The sequence below is a fragment of the Trichechus manatus genome, unplaced genomic scaffold (genome assembly GCF_000243295.1).
Source record: "Trichechus manatus latirostris isolate Lorelei unplaced genomic scaffold, TriManLat1.0 scaffold00061, whole genome shotgun sequence".
Lineage (NCBI taxonomy): Eukaryota > Metazoa > Chordata > Mammalia > Sirenia > Trichechidae > Trichechus > Trichechus manatus.
In genome coordinates, this window is record NW_004443997.1 from 6520502 (window position 1) to 6542814 (window position 22313).

The 22313-nt window shown below is 42.9% G+C and overlaps 1 protein-coding gene across 1 annotated transcript in view; it reads right to left on the minus strand.

Annotated features, from left to right (window-relative positions):
• CCDC60 (coiled-coil domain containing 60) overlaps window positions 1-22313 on the minus strand; it is a 239248-nt gene that overhangs the window by 15400 nt on the left and 201535 nt on the right. Inside the window, exons 6-8 of the mRNA XM_004379117.1 lie at window positions 17654-17744; window positions 8055-8289; window positions 481-565 (exon numbers count right to left, since the gene is read on the minus strand). Of these exons, the coding sequence (XP_004379174.1) occupies window positions 481-565; window positions 8055-8289; window positions 17654-17744 (411 nt within the window). The remainder of the gene's footprint in view (window positions 1-480; window positions 566-8054; window positions 8290-17653; window positions 17745-22313) is intronic.

Here is a 22313-nt window from a genome sequence, read left to right on the forward strand (position 1 = left end):
TCTCTGATCCCCATCCCTTCTCCAGACTAGTTCAGATACTTCTGTTTTGTACTCTTAGAGGTTTTCCTTTCATAACACTTTCCCCAATAATAATTAGTACATAGTCCATAAATATTCATCAAAAGAATACGTGAATAGCCTTAGGATTCTTGGGAGCCAGTGTAGTAGAGTGGTTATGAGAATGGCTTTTAAAGTTAGAAAGACTTGAATTTGAGTTGTGGCTTTGCCATTCACTAGCTGGGTGACCTTGAACAAGTAACTTAAGCTCTCTGAGCTTCATTTCCTTATTTGTAAAGTAAAGATAGTAGCACCCACCTCATAAGGTTGTTGTAAGAAGGCAGGGAGGCGATACACGTGAACAAAGTACAGAGCTCAATGATTGGCACAGAGAAAATGTTTCATAACTGGCAACTGCTGCTGTTATTGTTCTCACTACTTTTCTGATATTCTCTGTTTGCCTCAAGAGTCAAGAGAACATACCTGGGCACTTTTTTTTGAGTCCCATTTTCTACAATGATCGTCCTCCGGGCATCTTCCCGAACCATCTCCAGGAGCTTCTGCAGATCTGATGGGAACATGAAGGGGTCACTGTCTGGAGGTGCCTTTGGGGCAAGACTGTGCAGGGCTGGGTGTCAGGGAGCTGAAGAGGGATTAAATCAGGGTCCTAGAAGAGGAGGCTTCTAGTGTTTTGGGAGGTTATAATCTGACCATGATATTCTGCTGCTTAAAACTCTCCACTTTCCTTTGAGCAAAGTCTAAATTCTTCCACATGACCTGTGAGTCTCTGCATAATCTGGCTTTTCTTTTTCTCTCCTGTTTCATCTCACCTTTTCTCCACCACCATAAACTCTGCCGTTGCCTGAGAGAACTGTGTCCAGTTCTCAGAAGGAATTGCCATGTTCAGGAAACTCTGATCCCCATAGTCCTGAAGTTCCAAACTGGAGATGTATAGACTGAATTTAGCTCAAAAATGTGTTTCATTTAACGTAAATGCCAACTTTTGTAACTGGAAGGTTTCACATAAAAGTCCAGACCTCCAGCTTCCCTAGAAAAAAAGAAATCTCAGATGGGCTCCACGTGCCCTCATTCTGCTGCATCTGACCTTTAGGTGTGTGCTTCTGTTCCCCACAGTTCCCAATACTCCTCATTATGTTAGTTACCTTTTATTATCATACTTAATATTGCTGTGTTTTATATGGTAGAAAGATTTCTTTGTACCCAGTACTCTCAGAAGTTAGAAAATGAAATATAGATGGAGTAAGCTGTGTGCTTCAAGAAAAGTGAGAGAGTGCAAGTGAAGAATCATCCTAAGTGTTTCATCATAAGGATACAGATTTTCAAATGCCTGGCTCCCTTCACTCATCTCCACTCCTTTCCTGGCACAGAATCTGCTTTACCCAAAGCCGTGCGCTTTGGGACCTCTGCTTCCTGATGTTTGTAGCTGTCCATGGTGCTGAAAATCGCAGGGCAAGGTTGTTTACTTGGTGACTGTGCTTCACCAGAAACTCCTCCCAAATTCATGAACCAGGAGAGAGAAGAAGGGGCAAAGTGAGAAGAGGAGTGAATACACAGAGAGACAAATGAGTGGAAACCGTTTGACAATCAAAGACACCCAAAGGAGTAAAGGAAAGAGAGGGAGAGAGAGAAAGAGAGACTTATTTTGAGATGAATTTCAAATAATTATAGGAACGAAGACAATTACTGGAACTTGAACAACTGTATGGAGAGTCTTAGACATGTCTTCTTAGCAGTGCAAAGCTGTCTGTATCCTAACATGAACAAACAGGCTGTAACAGGCATCACTGAATAAAACTGAAGTATTAATAATTTTTTATTTTTACTTTCTATTTTGGTGAAAAAAATTGGTGATGTTTGCACTGTCTCAGAACAGGCAGAAGAGTGGCAGATGTTGATTCCTTATTTGTAAAATAAAGATAATGGTACCTTCCTATCACATTTTCCTCCCTCCTCTGGAATTCTGGAACTGTACTCCCTCCTCCATCTACTACTCCTAGTTAAGGTGTCTCCCTGTGGACTCCTGACCTCCATCACAACCTTGATCTCATGGTATGGCAATTGCCTGTTTACTTGTTTGTCTTCTGCTTTAGTCTGTTAGCTCCTTGAGGGCAGGGATCACATCTTATTTGTCTTTCCATTGATAGCACCTGGCCCTGTACTTGGCACATAGAAAGCTAAGTCAGTATTTGCTGAATGAATAAGCGAATGACTAAGGGAAAAAGAGGAAAGATTTGGGAGACTATGAGCTAGATTTAGGGTGTCCACAAAGGATTACATTGTCAGTGGAGACACTTTTCACCCCCTTGACTGAAGCTCAGTTGTCAAAATCTATGTTTGGAAGGAAGGCCTGAAGACCAGGGTTTTCCAAGGCCATTTGTGTGCAGTCTTGTTTATGAATACAATTAGTGGGGGCTAAGGAAAAGTTGTCTGCCGTTAGTGATTTGGGCACCATCTAAGCGGTGATAAATATCAACATTTAGGCATTTTCTTTTCCAGCCTCTAATTCTCAACTGGTTTATTTTCCTGTTAATTTGTGGGCATGATTCCATTGGACATGAATATGACCTGCATTTTTGACTTGTCATGCCCACCTTTCCCACTGCCATACATCCTATAATTCTGAAATGTGTCTTAAGAAGCCTCTTAGTGTGGGAGATATGGCTGGTTCTTCAACGTTCTTTCCTTCTCCTGGGTACCAAGCAGCAACATCTGATTGCTCCGCCATCCCTACCACCATGCATATGCAAACCAGCTTAGCAGTGGGTGAATACCAGCAAGTGACTCCAGTGACCTGGTACATGGTACAGCCCTCCTAGAGCATTATGTATAAAGCTTATATAGTGTAGAAAGATTTCACATAATGCACCACAGATTTTTTTTCCTGCTTGACAATAATGCCTCTGGAAAGAATGGTGCCCACCAATATGAAACTTCATCCCTCATATTGCTAAAGTGGGTGTGTGTGAAATAGAACAAGCTTGGAAACTGTGAGGTTCACATCTACTCCTCAGAGTGACCTGGGAGAAGAAATTTGTTTGGAGAGGGTGCAGATGCCACAAAGTGGAGTTGCCCTGCAGAAGAAAGTCCTGTGATGGATGCCCACACCAGAGAACCATGCTTGGTTCTTCAGTTCCCAGGGCTGTGGGGGTGTGGCTGAGACACACTGGCATTGTGTGTTTTCAATTGCCAAACCATATCCCCAAGGAAAAACATTCTGGCCATCTCTCTTCCTTCTTCCATCCCTAGCCCATATAAAAATACCATCTTAGATTGACTAAACCCATTTCTTCTCTCTGGGGGAAAAATAAAGGAGATCTTGAGTCCCTGGGTGGTGCAAATGGTTAACATCCTCAGCTGCTAACTGAAGGGTTGGAGGTTTTAGTCCACCCAGAGGCACACCGGAAGAAAGGCCTGGTGACCTACTTCTAAAACATTCAGCCATTGAAAACCCTATAGAGCACAGTTTTACTCTGACACACATGCGGTCACCATGGATTGGAATTGACAGCAACTTTTGCTTGCTTGTTTGTTTATAGGAGTTGGTTTGGGGTGGGGCGAACATTAGCCTGTATCAGGCTTATCATTTTTGAGTTGCTATTTAAGTAAGTTTCTCCTCTAACATCTGAGACTTGGATCTTCAAGACCTGCAGAAGGAATGGCCTAGGCTTTAGTTTCTTGGGAATTCCCCTGCCAGTGATTTGGGGAGCAGATCAGTCCATGGAAAGCCCACAGCTTGCTGTCCCCAGTGATTTGCATCCACAAAGACTTCATTATGCAGCCAGCCCTGGAAATCAGACTTTGGTCAAATGGCGCATCTCTTAGAATAGGATTCATGAATTCAGAATCAATTTGAGGAGGTTTTAGAAGGCAATGAAAGGCTGGGAAATTAATATACTTTTGTCAAGACTATGAAAAACGGGATGACAGTTGAATTATAAATGGAGTAAAAGGCTGGGATGGGCTGGAGTAGGACTTACTTTCCCAGGGGGTAGGTCTCTGGTGCAAATGCATGTCCTAGCCATTGTTGTGTACCTGCTGTGTGTCAGGCCAAAGGCAAATAAGACCTTACTGATCCACACGTGCAGAGAGCTCATATCCCTTCTCTCCTTTTTCCTTAGTAATAGAACTCTGATTCCTTTTTGTGACGGAAAGCACTTACTAGCACATATTTCTCAACATCCTTTGCAGCTAGGTATGTCCCTGTGACTAAGTTCTGGCCAATAAGATGTTAGCAGAAGTGTTGTATGGAGCCTCTGAAAAGCCTGCTTAGATTCAGCTAGAAGCGGGCACTTTTGTCCTTTGCTGACTTTCTTATGCTTCCAGACTAAAGTATGTGTGATGACTGGAGTTCTAGCAGCCATTTTGGATCATGAAGTGACCTTGAGGATGGTGGAAAAGAAAGACAGTCGGAAGTAGGATCCCTGATCATCTTTTAGAGCCACTCTACCAGCTCTGGACTGGTTGTCTTCAATGTGTAAGAAAAATAAACTTTTATGTTTTTAAAGCCACTAATTTTCAGGTCTCTTAGAGTCAAAAGAACTTCTTACCTGATACAATGAGATAAACATATAAACTAAAATTAAATACTCAATAAAATCAAATACAAAAGACTAAGAAAATTGAGAGACAGGAGCCTGGGGCTATCAGGAAAGACTTCCAAGATGAGGGAACATTTAAGCTGGATTTTGAAGGTTGAGTAGGAGTCCATAGACTGAAGGGGCAGGAAAGAAAGGGCATTGCAGAAAGAGCAAGGCATGTGGATTGCTTAAGAAGGGGAAAGTTCTGGGGTGTGGTTGGAGTGTTGAGTTTAAGATGTGAAGATGCAAGAGCTGAACCTATGACCAGATCGTATGCAATGTCTACAGTTTGTCTTAAAGGCAATGAGGAGTCATTGACAGATGTTAAGGTGGAGAGTACTATATCAGATTTGAAATTTTGAAAGGTCCCTCTGGCTCAGATGGAGAAAATGAGTGTGTGAGGGCAGGACCAGAAGCAGGGAGACTAATTAGGTCACTGTTGCTGTCATCTAGATGACAGGTGATGAGAATATGGACCAGGGGTCTTAACTCAGGTACCTACGGGGCCAGGTACCAAAAGTGAGTGACATGGGCTGGTATGAGAAAAATCAAGCTTCCCTTTTGGTCTGTCTTTTATTTCCCACTTTTTCTAGAAACTTGGGTAAAACATAGAGATTAAGTGTAAGTTGGGAGCCAGATTGCCCAGTTTGAAATTCTGGCTTAATTACTTTCTTTGTGACCTGGGGAAATTAATTGAAGCTGTCTGTGCCCCAATTTTCTCATCTGCAAAATAGGCAGAAAAAGTTACTATGAGGATTAAATACATTAATACATATAAAGGGGCTAGAATGATGTCTGACACATAGAAGTCTTCCTAAGTTTTAATTATTATATTAGTATTGTCGTTATGACTCTAAGTAAGACAGTAGGGCATAATGTGATGTTAAATGGCCACACACTCAATTGGGAGTAATGATTGGGGAGTGGTGGGGACTGTGGAAAAGTAGAGAGCACAAGCCCCAGCCAAAGGGAGGAGGTCCAGCTGATTGTTGCCAAACAGGATTGCAGACTCACTACTGCCACAAAGGGAGTGCCACAAAGGAAGATTTTTGAAAATCAGATTTTTTATGCAAAATCTCTCAATATTAAAAAGTCACTTTTTTTTTTTTTTTTGCAAAGCCTTGTGTGTGCTGAGCAAAACTTAAGTGGCAGGATGTGGCCTGAGAGACCCAGATTTCTATCTCTAAACTAACATGAAAGCAATAAGGGTGAAGGAAGGTAAGGGTCAAGAAAATCTTACAAGATAGCATGATTGGAGGAGGCAGCTGGTTAGATGTGGGAAGGTGGCCATCAGGAAGGGTGTGTGGTGTTTCATGTGCCCAGAGAGATGGCGCCATTCACCCCTATCCTCATTGCGAAGTTAGCTTCCCTGGCTGCTCCCTCCTGCCTGCAGCACTTAGAGTGCCATAGGGAGAACCCTATGCAAGTTCTGGGACTGAGGCAGTATTTTGAAACTGGGGCACTTCTCTCTCCTTCTTATTTAAGAGCAAAGCTTTTAGAGTTAGAAGACATAAAGACATGGATATAACATTAATAATTACACAGACCCCTTTCTGAAAAGTAAACCAGCTCCCACCACCCTTGTACTTCAGATCTTCCAGAGACTTACTGTTACACTTTGAATATTCTGAAGTCCTCACCTTGCCCTACAAAGGCCCTCTGTGTTCTGAATCCCACCCCCCTCCCCAGCTTTCTGTCTACAGGTCTCAGGTCAAACATCAGAGCTGAGAGAGGCTTCCCCTGACCAGCCTCGCTGATTCTCCCCACACCCACCATCAGTCTCTCCTTAGCACAACACTTTTTAAAATTTTCTTCTGCGCACATATTATCTGCAGTTGTCTTGTTGTGGATGGTATTTTTTTGTTTGTTGTCTGCATCCTTCTTCATAAAATGCAAATGTGGGGAGGGAAGGTACTATAAATCTCAGTTCCAGACACGCAGTAGGTGCTTAATAAATACATGTTGAATGAAAGAAGGCTCAAGAAACCCATGAGTCACATATCTGTCATTTATCAGACAATACCTCTATTCAGCTAACAGCTTTTCAGGGCTTGGAGCACCTCCCAGCCTCCTGTTAACAAGGGAGGTGGTGAAAATTTTTCTCATTGGCAGCCATTACTCTAAGTCCTGACCGCCTACTGGATTTTTACACCTCTACCCGCTCCTACCTTTGCCTGTTAGGGCCCAGACTGTCTGGTCTACGTTGACCTCCAGCTCAACCTTCTTGAATCTACACTACACCCAATTCCTGACAGTTCAGCCCAGCCTAGACCAACCTCAGTTGCCTTAGGCGTTCTAGATGGTTTTCCCTGCCCCCCCCCCCAAAAAAAAAAAAAAAAAACAGAGCAAAAACACACTGACTGAGCAGACAGGTCTCAGCTTGGACACAGCAGATGCCGATTTGGCAGGTAGGTGTCTCATGTACCAGAGTCCAAGACTGCAAGGGCCAGTACTCCTTCATGTCCCTGTCTTTCTCTTTCTTCCTTCTACCTTCCCCATCTCTTTTTGTATGAATCCTTCTCTTTATTTTCTTATCTCCTTTTACTATATAAGCTCAAGCCATAAAGTTCTGAAAATAAATTTGTTGCACGACTTACGGAATCCAGTTACAATTCCATCTGGCTGAGTGCCACAGATTCGCCTCTAAAATAGTATGCAGAATTGTGTGTATGCGTGTTTGCATTTTTTTTTTTTCCCTGGAGAGAAGTTCCATAGCTTTCAATAGATTCTCTAAAGGGTCTGTGTCACCAAAATTGTGATGAACCACTGAAAAGGCTTTTTTCTAGGGTGAGCAACACAGAGTGATACAACTTGTTCCATATATGAAATGCAGACAAGGCAGATCCCTGGAGACAGAAAGCAGATTTGTGGTTGCCTGGGACTGGAGGTGGGAAGGGGAAGGGACTGCAGATGGGCACGAGGTTTCTTTTTGGGTCACTGTAAATATTCTAAAATTAGATAGTGGTGATGGTTGCACAGCTCTGTAAATTACCTCAAAATCTGGATTGTATACTTAAAATGAGTGAATTTTATGGTATGTAAATTATAATTCAGTAAAGCTGTTTAAAAAAGGAGACACCAGATTTCAAAGACTTAGTATAGAAAAAAAAAGTATGTAAAACACGTCATTACTACTTTTTATGTTGATTACATGTTGAAATTATGATTATTTGTATATATTGAACTAAATAAAATATATTATTAAAAAAAGAGGCAATTGATAACCATGGACTGTCTCCATAGGAGAAATAGCTCAGATTAATCCCGGTTATAGAGTATATTTCTAATCTCCAGTGGGGGAAAGCAAGGGAGTCCAAGGAAATTGAATAGGGCTGGGATATCCCTATGTCACCTTTAATTGAGTTGTACATAGGGGCAGAGGTGGAGCAGAAGAGGCCCCTGGTGTCTGTCTCATAGGCAAGGGGTTGGGGTAGATGGTCAGATTGAGGCAGCACTTACTGACATGAAGAGGCTCCTCATCTGGCTTGGTTGAACATGACTCATTGTCCTCAATGTCCTTGCTGCCTGTCCCCTGGGTGACCACACTCTGGGGCTCATCTGAGCCAGGGATCACAGACATCATACTGCTCTGGGGTGATGACCCCCCACTGGTCCGAGACAGACTGAGAGTGGAGCCTCGCCGGCTAGGTTTACGGCCAGTGGTGCGTAGCATAGGAATTTTGAATTTCTTGGTCTGTTGGAAAGAGAGGAGAAAAAGGGGTTTAGAAAGAAAGAAGGAGGGAAGGAAGGCTAGAAGGAAGGAAATAAGTAGAGAAGAAAAAAAGCAAAAGCCTGGCTGTGAATCTGAATTCCTTTTGGCCCTCTCCAAACACCATGAGACATAGCTCTCAAGGGAGATAATTTTAAAATGTGTATTATTTGAAGCAAACATGTTGGGACTTATTCCAGCCAGTTAGGGCTATGGTAGCCAAAATAGTCCTGACAGGAAGCCAAACGTGTATTCTAATGATGTTGCCATGGCCTGGAACGATTTTTGAATTCTCTTTTTAATAACCATTGGAATTGATTATAATACAGGATAAGAGGATAGGTCTAATTTCTTTAGCTACAACTTGGTTTTGACCCCAAATTGTACTTATCACCTTAACAACTTCTCGTTCACCACGTTGATGCTTGGGCCTCAAAGAATGAAGAGCTATATTCGCTGGGATTTTCTGAAGAACACAAGATAGAGAAAATTCTAACCCTAAAATCTGGGGCCACCACGTGCCTGTCAGTTTGTCGTACTGTCTTGCATATTACTGTGATACTGGAAGCTTTGCTACTATTATTTCAAATACCAGCAGGATCACCCTTGGTGGACATGTTTAAGCTGAGCTTCCAGACTAGGAAGAAGGACCTGGAAGTCTACTTCTGAAAAAATTGGCCAGTGAAAACCTTATGGATAGCAGCAGAACATTATCTGACATACTGCCAGAAGATGAGCCCGAACTCAAAATACAACTGGGGAAGAGCTGCCTCCTCAAAGCAGAGTCAACCTTAATGACATGGATGGAGTAAAGCTTTTGGGACCTTCATTTGTGGATGCGGCATAACTCAAAATGAGAAGAAACAGCTGCAAACATCCATTAATAATCAGAACGTGGAATGTACAAAGTATGAATCTTGGAAAACTGGATGTCATCAAAAATGAAATGGGTACAAGGAAAGGTCATGGAAGCTCCATAGACACTTCCAAACTCCCTGAGGGACTGAATTGCTGGGCGGAGGGCTGTGGGGACCATGGTCTCAGGGAACATCTAGCTCAATTGGCATAACAGTTTATAAAGACAGTGTTCTATATTCCAACTTGGTGAGTAGTGTCTGGGGTCTTAAAAGCCTGTGAGCAGCCATCTAACATACTTCACTGATCTCAACCCTTCGGGAGCAAGGGACAATGAAGAGAACAAGACACAAGGAAAAGATTAGTCCAAAGGACTAATGGACCACAACTACCATGGCCTCCACCAGATTGAGTCTGGTACAGCTAGATGGTGCATGGCTACCACCACTGACTGCTCTGACCGGGATCACAATAGAGGGTCCTGGACAGAGCTGGAAAAGGATGTAGAACAAAATTTTAACTCACAAAAAAAAAAAGAGCAGATTTACTGGCCTGACAGACTGGAGAAACCCCGAGAGTAGGGACCCCGGACACACTTTTAGGTCAGTGGTGAAGTCACTCCCAAAGTTCACTGTCAAGCCAGTGACTGGACAACTTCATAAAACAAAACGGGATTAATGAGGCACAGCAGTCCAGGGAGAAGGACTAGAAGGCAGGAGGGGACAGGAAAGCTGGTGATAGGGAACCCAAGGTTGAGAAGGGACAGCATTGACATGTTGTGGGGTTGTTAACCCTTGTCATAGGGCAATATGTGTACTAACTGTTTAATGAGGAAACTTTGTTCTGCAAACCTTCATCTAAGGTACAAAAAAAAAAAAAAAAAAAAATTATCCATGTGAGATCAGATTGACAACAGCAACTCAAAAGGTTTGATGGGAAGCCTAGGGGGCAGTGAGTTGAAGATAATGGTCATGGAATAATTTGGAAAAGGATAGTGAGAATAGCAGCACAACTGGAAGAATGTAATCGATGTCACTGAATTGTACATGTAGGAACTTTTGAAATGATGTAACTTTGGCTGTGTATATTTTCACCAAAAAAAGGCCCTCCAAGGTCGAGAACAGAGAGTGTTGATATGTCGTGGGGTTGTTAGCCAGTGTCATAAAACAATATGCGTACTGACTGTTTAATGAGAAACTATTTGTTCCGTAAACCTTCATCTAAAGTACAATAAAAAAAAAAAAAAAGAAATGGAATGCGTAAACATCAATATCCTAGGCATTAGTGAGCTGAAAGGAACTGATATTGGCCGTTTTGAATCAGACAACCATATGGCCTACTATGCCAGCAATGACAAATTGAAGAGGAATGGCATTGCATTCATTGTCAAAAAGAACATTTTAAGATCTAATCTATCCTGAAATACAACACTGTCCATAATACGATAATATCTATACACCTACAAGGAAGACCAGTTAATATGACTATTATTCAAATTTATGCACTGTCATAGATTGAATTGTGTCCCCCAAAAATATGCATCAACTTGGTTAGGCCATGATTCCCAGTATTGTGTAGTTGCCCTCCATTTTGATTGAAATAATTTTCCTATGTGTTATAAATCTTAATCTCTGTCTGTGGTTAATGAGGCAAGATTAGGGCGGGATGAAATACCCTTACCCAGGTGACGTCCCTGATCCAATATAAAGGGAGTTTCCCTGGGGTGTGGCCTGCACCACCTTTTATCTGTCAAGAGATATAACGAAGGCAAGCAAGCAGAGAGTTAGGGACCTCATACCACAAAGAAAGCAATGCTCAGAGCAGAGTGTGTCCTTTGGACCCGAGATTCCTGTGCAGAGAAGCTCCTAGATCGGGGAAGACTGATAACAAGGACCTTCCCCTAGAGCTGACAGAGAAAGCCTTCCCCTGGAGCTGATGCCCTGAATTTGGACTTGTAGCCTACTAGACTGTGAGACAATAAATTTCTCTTTGTTAAAGCCACCCACTTATGGTATTTCTGTTAAAGCAGCACTAAATGACTAAGACACGCACCAACCACTAAGGCCAGAGATGAAGAAATTGAAGATTTTTACAACTTCTGCAGTCTGAAATTGATCAAACAGCCGTGATCATATAGTGGTTAGTACTCTGCATTGTGAAATAGATCAAACATGCAATCAAGACGCATTGATAATTACTGGCAATTGGAATGAAAAAGTTGGAAATGAGGAAGGATTGGTATTTGGAAAATATGGCCTTGGTGATAGAAATGACACTGGAAGTTACATGAAAGAGTTTTGCAAGATCAACAACTTCTTCACTGCAAATACCTTTTTTCAAAACATAAACGGTGACTATACATGTGGACCTCACCAGGTGGAATACATAGGCATCAAAAGGACTACATTTGTGGAAAGAGACAATAGAAAAGTTCAATGTCATCAGTCAGAACAAGGCCGGGGCCAACTGTGGAACAAACCACCAATTGCTCATATGCAAGTTCAAGTTGAAGGTGAAGAAAATTAGAAGAAGCCCATGAGAACCAAAGTATGACCTTGAGTATATTCCACCTGAATTTAGAGACTATCTCAAGAATAGACTTGACTTGTTGAACACCAGGTGAGTTGTGGAATGACATCAAGAATATCATACATGAAGCAAACAAGAGGTCATTAAAAAGACAGGAAAGAAAGAAAAGACCAAAATATTATAATGAATTGTGCAAAGGCCTGGAGATAGAAAACCAAAAGGGAAGAACACGCTCAGCATTTCTCAGCTTGAAGAAAAAATTCAAGCCTCGAGTTGCAATATTGTAGGATTCTACAGGGAAAGTATTAAAAGACACAGGAAGTATCAAAAGAAGATGGAAGGAATACACAGAGTCACTGTACCAAAAAGAATTGGTCGACGTTCAGCCATTTCAGGAGGCGGCATATGATCAAGAACCTATGGTACTGAAGGAAGAGGTCCAAGTGGTACTGAAGGCACTGGTGAAAAACAAGGCTTCAGGAATTGAGGGAATACCGATTGAGATGTTTCAGCAAACAGATGCAATACTGGAAGCCCTCACTTGTCTATGCCAAGAAATTTGGAAGACAGCTACCTGGCAAATTGACTGGAAGAGATCCATGTTTATACCCATTCCAAAAAAGGCTGATCCAACAGAATGCAAAAATTATCAAACAGTATCATTAATATCACATGCAAGTAAAATTTTGCTGAAGGTCCTTAGAAAGCGGTTGTAGTAGTATGTAGACAGGGAACTGCCAGAAATTCAAGCTAGATTCAGAAGAGGATGTGGTACCAGGGATATCATTGCTGATATCAGATGGGTGTTGGCTGAAAGCAGACAATACCTGAAAGATGTTTACCTGTGTTTTATTGACTATGCAAAGGCATTCGACTGTGTGGATCATAACAAATTATGGATAACACTGCTAAGAATGGGAATTCCAGAACACTTAATTGTGCTCATGCAGAACCTGAACATACACCAAGAGGCAGTTGTTCAAACAGAACAAGGGGATACTGCATGGTTTAAAGTCAAGAAAGGTGTGTTTCAGGATTATATCCTTGCACCATACTTACTCAATCTGTATGCTGCACAAATAATCTGAGACACTGAACTATATGAAGAATAACAGGGCATCAGGATTGGAGGAAGACTCATTAACAACCTGTGACATGCCGATGACACAACCTTGATCGCTGAAAGTGAAAAGGACTTTAAGCAGTTACTGATGAAGATCAAAGACCAAAAAAATCCTCACAACTGGACCAATAAGCAACATCATGATAAAGAGAAGAAAAGATTGAAGTTGTCAAGGATTTCATTTTAGTTGGATCTGCAATCAACGCCCATGGAAGCAGAGTTAAGAAATCAAACAATGCATTGAGTTGGGCAGATTTGCTGTAAAAGATCTCTTTAAAGTGTTAAAAAGCAAAGATGTCACTTTAAGGACTAAGGTATGCCTGACCCAAGCCATGGTGTTTTCAGTTGCCCTATATGCATGTGAAAGCTGGACACTGAATAAGAAAGACTGAAGAAGAATTGATGCCTTTGAATTATGGTGTCAACAAAGAATATTTAATATACCATGGACTGCCAGAAGAATGAGCAAATCTTTCTTGGAGGAAGTACAACCAGAATGCTCATTAGAAGCAAGGATTACAAGACTTTGTCTCACATACTTTGAACATGTTATCAGGAGGGACCAGTCCCTGGAGGAGGACATCATGCTTGGTGAAGTAGAGGGTCAGCGAAAAAGAGGAAGACCTTCAGTGAGATGGATTGACACAGTGACTGTAACAGTGGGCTCAAGCATGACAAAGATTGTGAAGATGGCACAGGACCTGGCAGTGTTTCGTTCTGTTGCACATAGGGTCGTTATGAGTTGGAACAGACAGGGTGGCACCTAACAACAAGAAAATTTAAGGAGTGGAATTAAGGGAGGCCCATTTGTGTGGTGGGATGGCACTCTGGGGTGGGGGATGATCCAGGATTGTGGTAGGCAGGGAGGACTGGACCGCAAGTTCTGGAAGGTATTAAGGTGCAGGGCAAGTTCGGAGTCCCCTGGGTGGTGCAAACAGTTAATGAGTTTGGCTGCTAATCGAAAGGAAGAAAGGCATGGTGATCTGCTTCTGAAAAATCAGCTATTGAAAACCCTGTGGAGCACAACTGTACTCTGATACACACGGGTCACCATGAGCCAGAGGTGACTTGAAGACAGCTAGATCCGAAGTGAAATGTGGACTTTTGGAAGGAAAGGAGTAAAAGACGACTGGTTACAGATGTCTGTGTACTTGTGTGTACCCTAATGCCTAGTTGGTATCACTTCCAAACGCACTGTATGGAGTCATGTCCTCATGTTTGTCATGATGCGAGTCTCAGAGAGGCTTCCTAACTTGTCCAAGGTCACATAGCTTACAAGTGGTAAAGCTAGATTTGAACTCAGGTCATGCTGACATCAAGCGAATTATTTGTCTTTCTTTAAAGAAACTTTATGCCTTGTTCAGTAGCATTTGAAAATGCCCTTGACCTTGTGATGATTTTGTATGGCATTTAAAATACCAGGTTTACAGTGGGGAAGAGTGGGCCCTTAGCTGCTTCTAAGTTAAGAGCTCAATAAAGGGCCTGGGCTATAGTATACGCTTAGTTAATAGAAACAATTTTATTTATTTTGAGAAAATTAAAGTGAAAGCATTTGGAGAGCAGACTGAGATCTTTAGATGAAGCTCAGTGCTTGGTATACTGGGGAAGAGGATAAGGGGAAGAGACAGGACTGAAGGCCACCCAACGTTTCATAAATACCTAACAGTGTGGGGAAAATTGTATTTAGCGGGATTTTTTTCAGGGAGTCCACTATAGGTAATCAGAAGTAATTTTTTTTCATCACCCTGAAAGTGGGCGGAACGTCCCTGCACTAGAAGAGGGGAGTGATTTCTTGGTTGCACAGGGGAAGGAGAGGGTGGGGAGGAGGGAGGAAAAGAGAGACAGGAGGTGAGGGTAGAGCCAAGGAGTTGGCAGAAAGGCTGTGGGGCTTATGTAGTGACCTCTCCCCTTGACAATCTCATCCTCCAAATTTTTAGCAAAAATCTACACAAATGACAGAATGCTTCAGAACATGATAGATGAGGGAATTGGGGTTTGAACTGGGTTCAACCTAATCTGCACAGGGACTTGTGGGTTACAAAAATGACTGTTATAGAGAAAAAGCAAATAACAAAAGTTAGCATGCTCTCTCCATTGATAAATTAGGAGCTTGATATAGTCTCCCCTTTGTGCTGGCATTGCTGCTGGTCAAGAGCTTGTCAGACTGACAGAAACCCCCACTACTACCTGCCACCTTAGGGAGAGGTGATGTCAGGTACTGGGATAATATATAAGTCCCCTCTTTCCTGTTTCATCTGGCATGATGTGAATTGCTGCCCCTGGGAACCATACTCTTATAAGTCAATGCTATTTTTGAAGGCTGGACAGATTATGTTACAAGGTCAGCCTGGAATTTTGCAGCAAGCACTGGACTAAGAGCCAGGAGGCCCCAGGGTGGCCTTGAGCAAGTTACTTTTCCCTGCCTCAGTTTTTCCAGCTATAAAATGAGGAGGGTTGACTGAGATGATCTCAGAAGAGCCTTCTATATCCAGAGCTCTGTGTGCATCTTCCTTGAGCTAGGATTTTATCTTGTGCTCCTAATGTTGCCATTAATTAAAATTCAATTAACCACCCCAGCCAGGAAATCCAAAGTGAAGGGCTGACACTTCTGATTAATTGAGAGTGGCAGAAAAATAAAATGTGGAGGGAAGATGTGACAGGCAGCTTCAGCATCTTGCTTGCCCTTTATTGAACTGACTCTGTCTGAATTGGCTTACATCTCCAAATGGTTCTTCATTATTTTCTGTATTTCACTGGAAAGTGGTGTTAACCAGCTCCTGTGTTCCACCTAAGTAGGGACTGCCTTTTGGCAACAAAGGAAAAGATTTCCCTTGAATGGTTCCTTATACTTTCTTAGAAACAGCAGTTGCAAACTGGCGGCCTATGTGAAGACATGTTTAACTGTCCAGCATTTTAAAAATTGGGGATAAAAACCTAAGTTATTGGTTTCTTTTGAAAGTGATAAGCCCTGGGCTCCCATTCTTACGTGGCAAAATGAGCTAGAGTTGAGCAGAGGTTCTTCCCTTTAGCTGGGCAGGAGTGCTCTAGCTTGCCATAGACCTCACCACTCCCTACTACGTTACATCTGGCTTGCTTTTCTCATTTACATGCACTGACTGGCCCTTATGGGCATTTGAGTTTCTGAACATTGCCTTGGCACTGACAAGTTCTATATATACAGAAGAATATCAGAGGCTGTAGGTGTTGGTTGGAGCCTCTCTTTCAAAGGTCTCATCGGGAAGGGGTACTAAGGTCAGAAGAGGGAGAAGGACTTGCCCAAGTTCACACAGCAAGTAAGTGGTTGAGCCATGTCTCCTGATTCCTGATTTAGTGTTCCTCTAATCCCAGATCACCCTGCAGCCTAGAGCTTGACCCACAAGCTTTCTAGGGAATTTCAGTTTTGTGAGAGTGCAAGTTCCATGATTCCTCACTCTCACCTGCTCCAGTTTCAGTCATGAATATTCCTGAAGGACGTATTTTTTTTTTAGGTTTGTGACACCTGCTGCTTTTTCTGTGCATCTCTGGAGATGGGTACACACACTATCTCCATAGCAACATTCTGTGATAAAAAACAAAGACTCTCACTTCTCAGGTCTAGGAGCACCCTGATGAAAGAGGAAAAAAAAAATGATGAAAATCTTCATGAGGGGCAATTATAATCATGATATCATGGAGAGCATGCATTTGTACAGCTCGGTGTTTAATAAACAGACCCTGGATTAACTCCTAGCTCTACCATTGCCCAGCTGTGTGACCTCAGGCAAGTCACTTAACCTCTCTGTGCCCCAGCTTCCTTCTCTCCCGCCTGGGGATAGTAACAGTGCCCCATGGGAATACTAAGAGGGTGGAACTGGATACTACACCTAAAGAGCTTCCTTAGCCCAGAACCTAGCCCACTGCAATTACTTTAAAAAGCAGCCTGTAAAAATGATATGTCCACAATAATGCTCAGCCTTTTAAAATTTTGAGAATGAGTTTTCATATTGTTTACTGGGTTCTTCACAAACATGAGGTGGGCAGGGATGAGCATTTTACCCATTTTGTCAGTAAGAGGGCAAGTTCAGCAAATTCTATTTTTTTCTTATTGTACTTTAGATGAAGGTTTACAGAACAAATAGTTTCTCATTAACAGTACACATATTGTTTTATGACAATGGTTAACAACCCCACAACATGTCAACACTGTCCCTTCTCGACCTTGGGTTCCCTATTACCAGCTTTCCTGTCCCCTCCTGCCTTCTAGTCCTTGTCCCTGGACTCTTGTGTCCCATTGGTCTCATTTTGAGCAGACTCTCTCTATAAGTATTACCTCTTGTCCTTATTACTGTTACTAGTGTGCTTGTTTGTTGAGTAGATGAATTTGGGAAGCTTGGGGTTAGGAATAGCTTTGGGTAAAAAGAATAGACCTCTTGTTGTCCTCTTAATCATAAGCACACATTCTAGTTTGTATAACATCTTGTCTGGTGAATCACTCATTTCTTATTTTCTGACTGAGTGTAAAAAAAAAAAGAAGAGAGAAATGATTATTGATTTAAAAGATAGAGTGAGGTAAGTCCATTTCCTCCTGGTGACATCTTATTAAGCAGCTCCCAGCTCCTCCCGCCCCTTCCTCATCAAGTGATGTCCAGCCAAGTGTCATTTCTCCTATAATCCCCAGACAACCATTTTAATTAAAATTTACAAAAAAAAACCCCACCCAGCAGCCTATGCTTCCGACTTTCCTGAACCTCGAGAACCAACTAGGAAAAAAAAAAATCCCATCAGAGAGAAGACTAGCAAGAAAACCCCCAACATAAGTTGGGACCTGACGGCCAAACGGTAGAGTCGTGTGCTGTTGGTTACCTTTGACGCTGTGATGAAGTGTTCCCACCTCTGTCCCATGGACTTGTCCTTGTTGATTTTTTTTATCGTGCTCTTGCTTCCACCTGGGTCCCTGCGTGAGAAACCAGCTTAATGAGTTTTCCGTTTCCAGAGCCTCAGTTTATTACAACGAGTTCTTTTAAGAAATGCAATAAATAGAGGATAAACGGTGGCTGGTCCCTGTTATGAGGAGCTATGGTGGTGCAGCAGTTAAAGTGCTCACCTGCTAACCGAAAGGTCTGCGGTTCGAACCCACCAGCCGCTCGGCGGGAGACAGATGTGGCAGTCTGCTTCCGTAAAGATTTACAGCCTTGGAAACCTTATGGGGCAGTTCTAATCTGCCCTACAGGGTCATTATGAATCGGAATCGACTCAGTGGAGTGGGTTTGAGGTCTGTTAGGATTTTTTTTTCCCTTCTGCAAGGGACAATTCTCCATAGCTGGGGCTGGGCCACATAGTTCTCATGAGTGAAAATCAAGGTTAGGAGAGATCACTGCTTACTGGGTGGGGATGAGGGAGGTGGCATATATGTGTGTGCATTCTGAATTTATTTGCATTTTGGATTCAGGTCCCCTCATAGATTCGGAGGCGAGTTTGTAGTTACTCTAGGGGTGGATTGAAAAGCTTGTTCATTTCTGAATCCCTGCCTGTCGTGGTCCCACTATCACGGACGTTTCTGAGTAACACTGAGAGGTTATTACTGGGTGGGGACGGAGGAGGGTGGTGGGATGGGTCTCACAGTGAAAATAACTGGTGTTGGGTTTATTAAACAAATGCTCTGTACCATACTACCTGCAGAACTCTTCTGTGCATTGTCACTGAATAATCGGAACAAAACCTTAGGACATCGCCATTATCGTCCCATTTTAAAGATGAGAAAACAAACCCAGTGGGCTAAGTGACTTGCCCAGATGCAGATTTACAGTGAAGCTAATGAAGCTAAAGCTTCAGGATCCCTCACTTGCATGGGCCTCTCCAGAGCCCTGTACCTAATCTTTGTCTTTCAGTACCCCCTCCCTAACTGGTGGCATAGTAGTTAAGAGCCACAGCTGCTAACCAAAAGGTCGGCAGTTGGAATCCACCAGACACTCCTTGAAAATCCTATGGGGCAGTTGTACTCTGTCCTGTAGGGTCACTATGAGTTGGAGTCGACTCGACAGCAGTGGGTTTGGTTTTTGGTTTTCCTCCCTAAGTAAATAAACTTCAGCCCCACAAAACCTGTATCATCCCCTGCCTATACGGGAAGGGGACTTTCTGAGTAGGAAACAGAAGCCCCAGCAGGTTCTATAAGTGACATGCCTAATCCCTAATCTGAAACCTGTCGGGCCAGGTGTGATACCAAATTACAAATTTTGGTATTTTGGAAAGGAAATAAGCTACATATACTGCATGTTAGACAATCACCCTGATAGGGTATGGGGCAGCATTCTTTCATCAAATATATTGATATTCCTGCAATGAAATGGGTTAATATTTACACTTAAAAAACAAACAAACAAAACAAACCTGTTGCCATTGAGTCGATTCCGACTCATAGCAACCCTATAGGACAGAGTAGAAATGCCCTATAGGGTTTCCAAGGAGTGGCTGGTGGATTCAAACTGCTGATCTCTTGGTTAGCAGCCAGAGCTCTTAACTACTACACCACCAGGGTTTCCACATTTACAATAGGTGGGATAAATAAAGATTATGAATAGCTTCAGGTCAGGTTTTACCACCAAATGAGTTTGGTTCATGTCTAATTTTGTTGCCAAATGAGTTATGAAAAAACTGAGTTTCTAGAGCCTTTTTGATTTTGGTTTTGTGGTTGTGGAGTGGTGGGCCCATATTAATCAGCAATCAGAGAGTCTTAGTGTATGCTTTCTCAACGACCTCTGTCTATCTATTCATCAGCCTATTGATTTATCAGTTCAGTGATCTTTTAATCTTTTATTCCTCTGTCTGTTGATCAACCTATCGATCTATCAGTCTGTTGATCTTTCAATCCTATCTATTATCTCTGTCTCTTTCTCTCTATTGATCAGCCTACCGATCTGTCAGTCTATTGATCTTTCGTTCCTGTCTGTCCATTTTTCTTTGTCCCCATTTTCTCTGCAGAAATGATTTTAGATGGCTGGGATCCTTTCGGCCATTTGGCTGGCTGTCACCCAGCTTAGGGTAGGAACTTGAGGGAATGGGAAGATGGACAGACCAGTTTTGATTCAGGGAACACTGATAGAGAGCAGGGGAAAGAGCTAGGCTTGTCTGGGGCTTCTGAGTGCTGGTGGTGGGGGAAGGTGCTCAGATATAGGAGGCAAAAAGTAATCAAGATAAACTTACTTAAGACTGACTTCTTATGGTATGGGGGTCTGGGTAGCAGAATCAGGGGCTTTTACCAGCCTAAATGTGGAGGAAGGTGCAGCCTCCTCACCAGCAGGATCTTGCTGACCATTATTGGCATACAGCCATGACACAGGAAGTGCACACATACCCCCAGGTGGAGGAGGGCCGGAGAGGGCCCTGTGAGAGGGTGCCTTTAAGCTTTTTGTAGGACTTTATGTTTGATTACACAATTAAAAGCCCTCTGAATAATTAACAGTGAAGCTCATTTAACGTTGGTTCTGCCTGCTCTCCCCCCCACCCCTCACGAGTAATCAGATTAGGGAATATTTAAAATCCAGCTGGAGGAGGAAGAAGCAATACATACTTCAGTCCTATAAACAACGTTTAAACTAGCAGCGCTTTTGAAGTCTGATTTAATGCTCACCAACTGGAAGCTTTAGCGTTTCCACTTTGGAGCATTTCTTTCAAGACCACAGGGCTTTTCGCTTTTTCCCTTTGCTAACGCAGGCCCTGCTGAGCCTCCAGCCTTCTTCTTGAAGTTCCAAAGCACCCCCTCTTCCCCTTCTAAAATTAAATCTGGATCCAGGCATGCTTTCAAAGTCTTAAATATTCAGGCCTAATCGAGAAGATGGAAGTTTGCTGTTAATGCTGACTTCAAGACGACCCGAAATCTATTGCGACTTCAAGCAGCAGGCTAAATGAGCTAAAAGAGCACCCAGGTTCCCACAGATCTTAAAAAGCCCTGAGCCCTTGCTCTTGCAGAGCCACTGATAAAGAAAGGGGCTGGTTAGACAGACTCAGGCTCTCTCATGTTTCATTTTCAGTAGCAAATAAACCAAAAAGGAAGATCAATAGGGAGAAGGAACAAAACAACCTGAGCTGCGTCTTCCACAGTGGGCTGACGCTGCACACCTTGTAGACGTGGGCAAAGGAAGGTGGCATTCCTTCCCCATGGCCCAGCGGGCTACTCATTAGTGCTGTTCACCCGGTATTTTCAGTTCTTTCCTGCTCCTTGAAGTCAGGTGCAGAACTATGTCTTGCTTTGTTCAAAAATTGGTTGTTGTTAGCTGCCATTGTGTCGGCCCCTAATGTGTAGCGACCCCACGCACAACAGAACAAAATGTTGCCCGATCTTGCACCATCCCCATGATTGGTAGCGGATTTGAACCATTGTGGTTCATAGGGTTTTCATTGGCTGAGTTTTGGAAGTAGATTGCCAGGCCTTTCTTCCTAGTCTGTTTTAGTCTAGAAGCTTCCCTGAAACCTGCTCAGCATCATAGCAACAGGCAAGCCTTCCCTCTCAGACGGGTGGTGGCTGCACGTGAGGTGCATTGGCTGGAAATTGAACCTGGGTCTCCTGCATAGAAGGTGAGAATTCTACTGCTGAACCACCTACTGCCTTCCTTTTCGAAAATAGATGAGTGAAAGTGACATGTGATACGTTGGGTGGGTGCTTTAGGAGGCAATGCTAAGGTCATCGTATTCCCTGTTCTGCAGGACGATGGTGGAAATGTGTGTCAAGAGGGACCTTCTGTTGGCCTGGGTCCCTGGTGACTATAATGATCAGAACCCCCATGTTGGAAATGCAGTGTGAGCAAGAAATGAACTGCTGTTGCGTTAAGTCACTGAGATTTTGGGGTTGTTCACTGAGACAGCTTAACCTAGCTCACCTGGTTGATACTCTTGATTTAAACTGTCTGTGTTAAACACTGTGCCCTGGTGGCGCAGTGGTTAAGCACTCAGCTGCTAACCAAAAAGTCAGCGGTTTGAACCCACCAGCCAGTCCACAGGAGAAAGATGTGGCTGTCTGCTTCCATAAAGATTACACCCTTGGAAACCCTATGGGCCAGTTCTACTCTGCCCTATAAGGTTGCTGTGAGTTGGGATTGACTCGATGGCAATGGGTTTGGGTTTGGTGTGACCACAGACTAAGGACTTGATTTCTCTGAGCATCAGAAGCAGAAAGTGGTATATCCTGGTGGTTAAAAGTGGGTTTGTGAGGCATTGGTTGTGGTTCACTGGTAGAATTCTTGTCTTCCATGTGCCAGATCAGGATTTGATTCCCAGCCAATGTACTTCATGTGCAGCTACCACCACCCACCTGTCACTGGAAGCTTGCATGTTGCCGTGATGCTGAACAGGATTCAGTGGAGCTTCCAGACTAAGATAGACTAGGAAGAAAGGCCTGATGATCTACTTCTGAAACTCAGCCAATGTAAACCTTACAGATCACAACTTGATAGTAGCTAACAACAGCAATAAGAGTGGATTTAGAATCGAATGCATCAGTTGTTCAAGTCCTCCACCTACCGTGCTACTA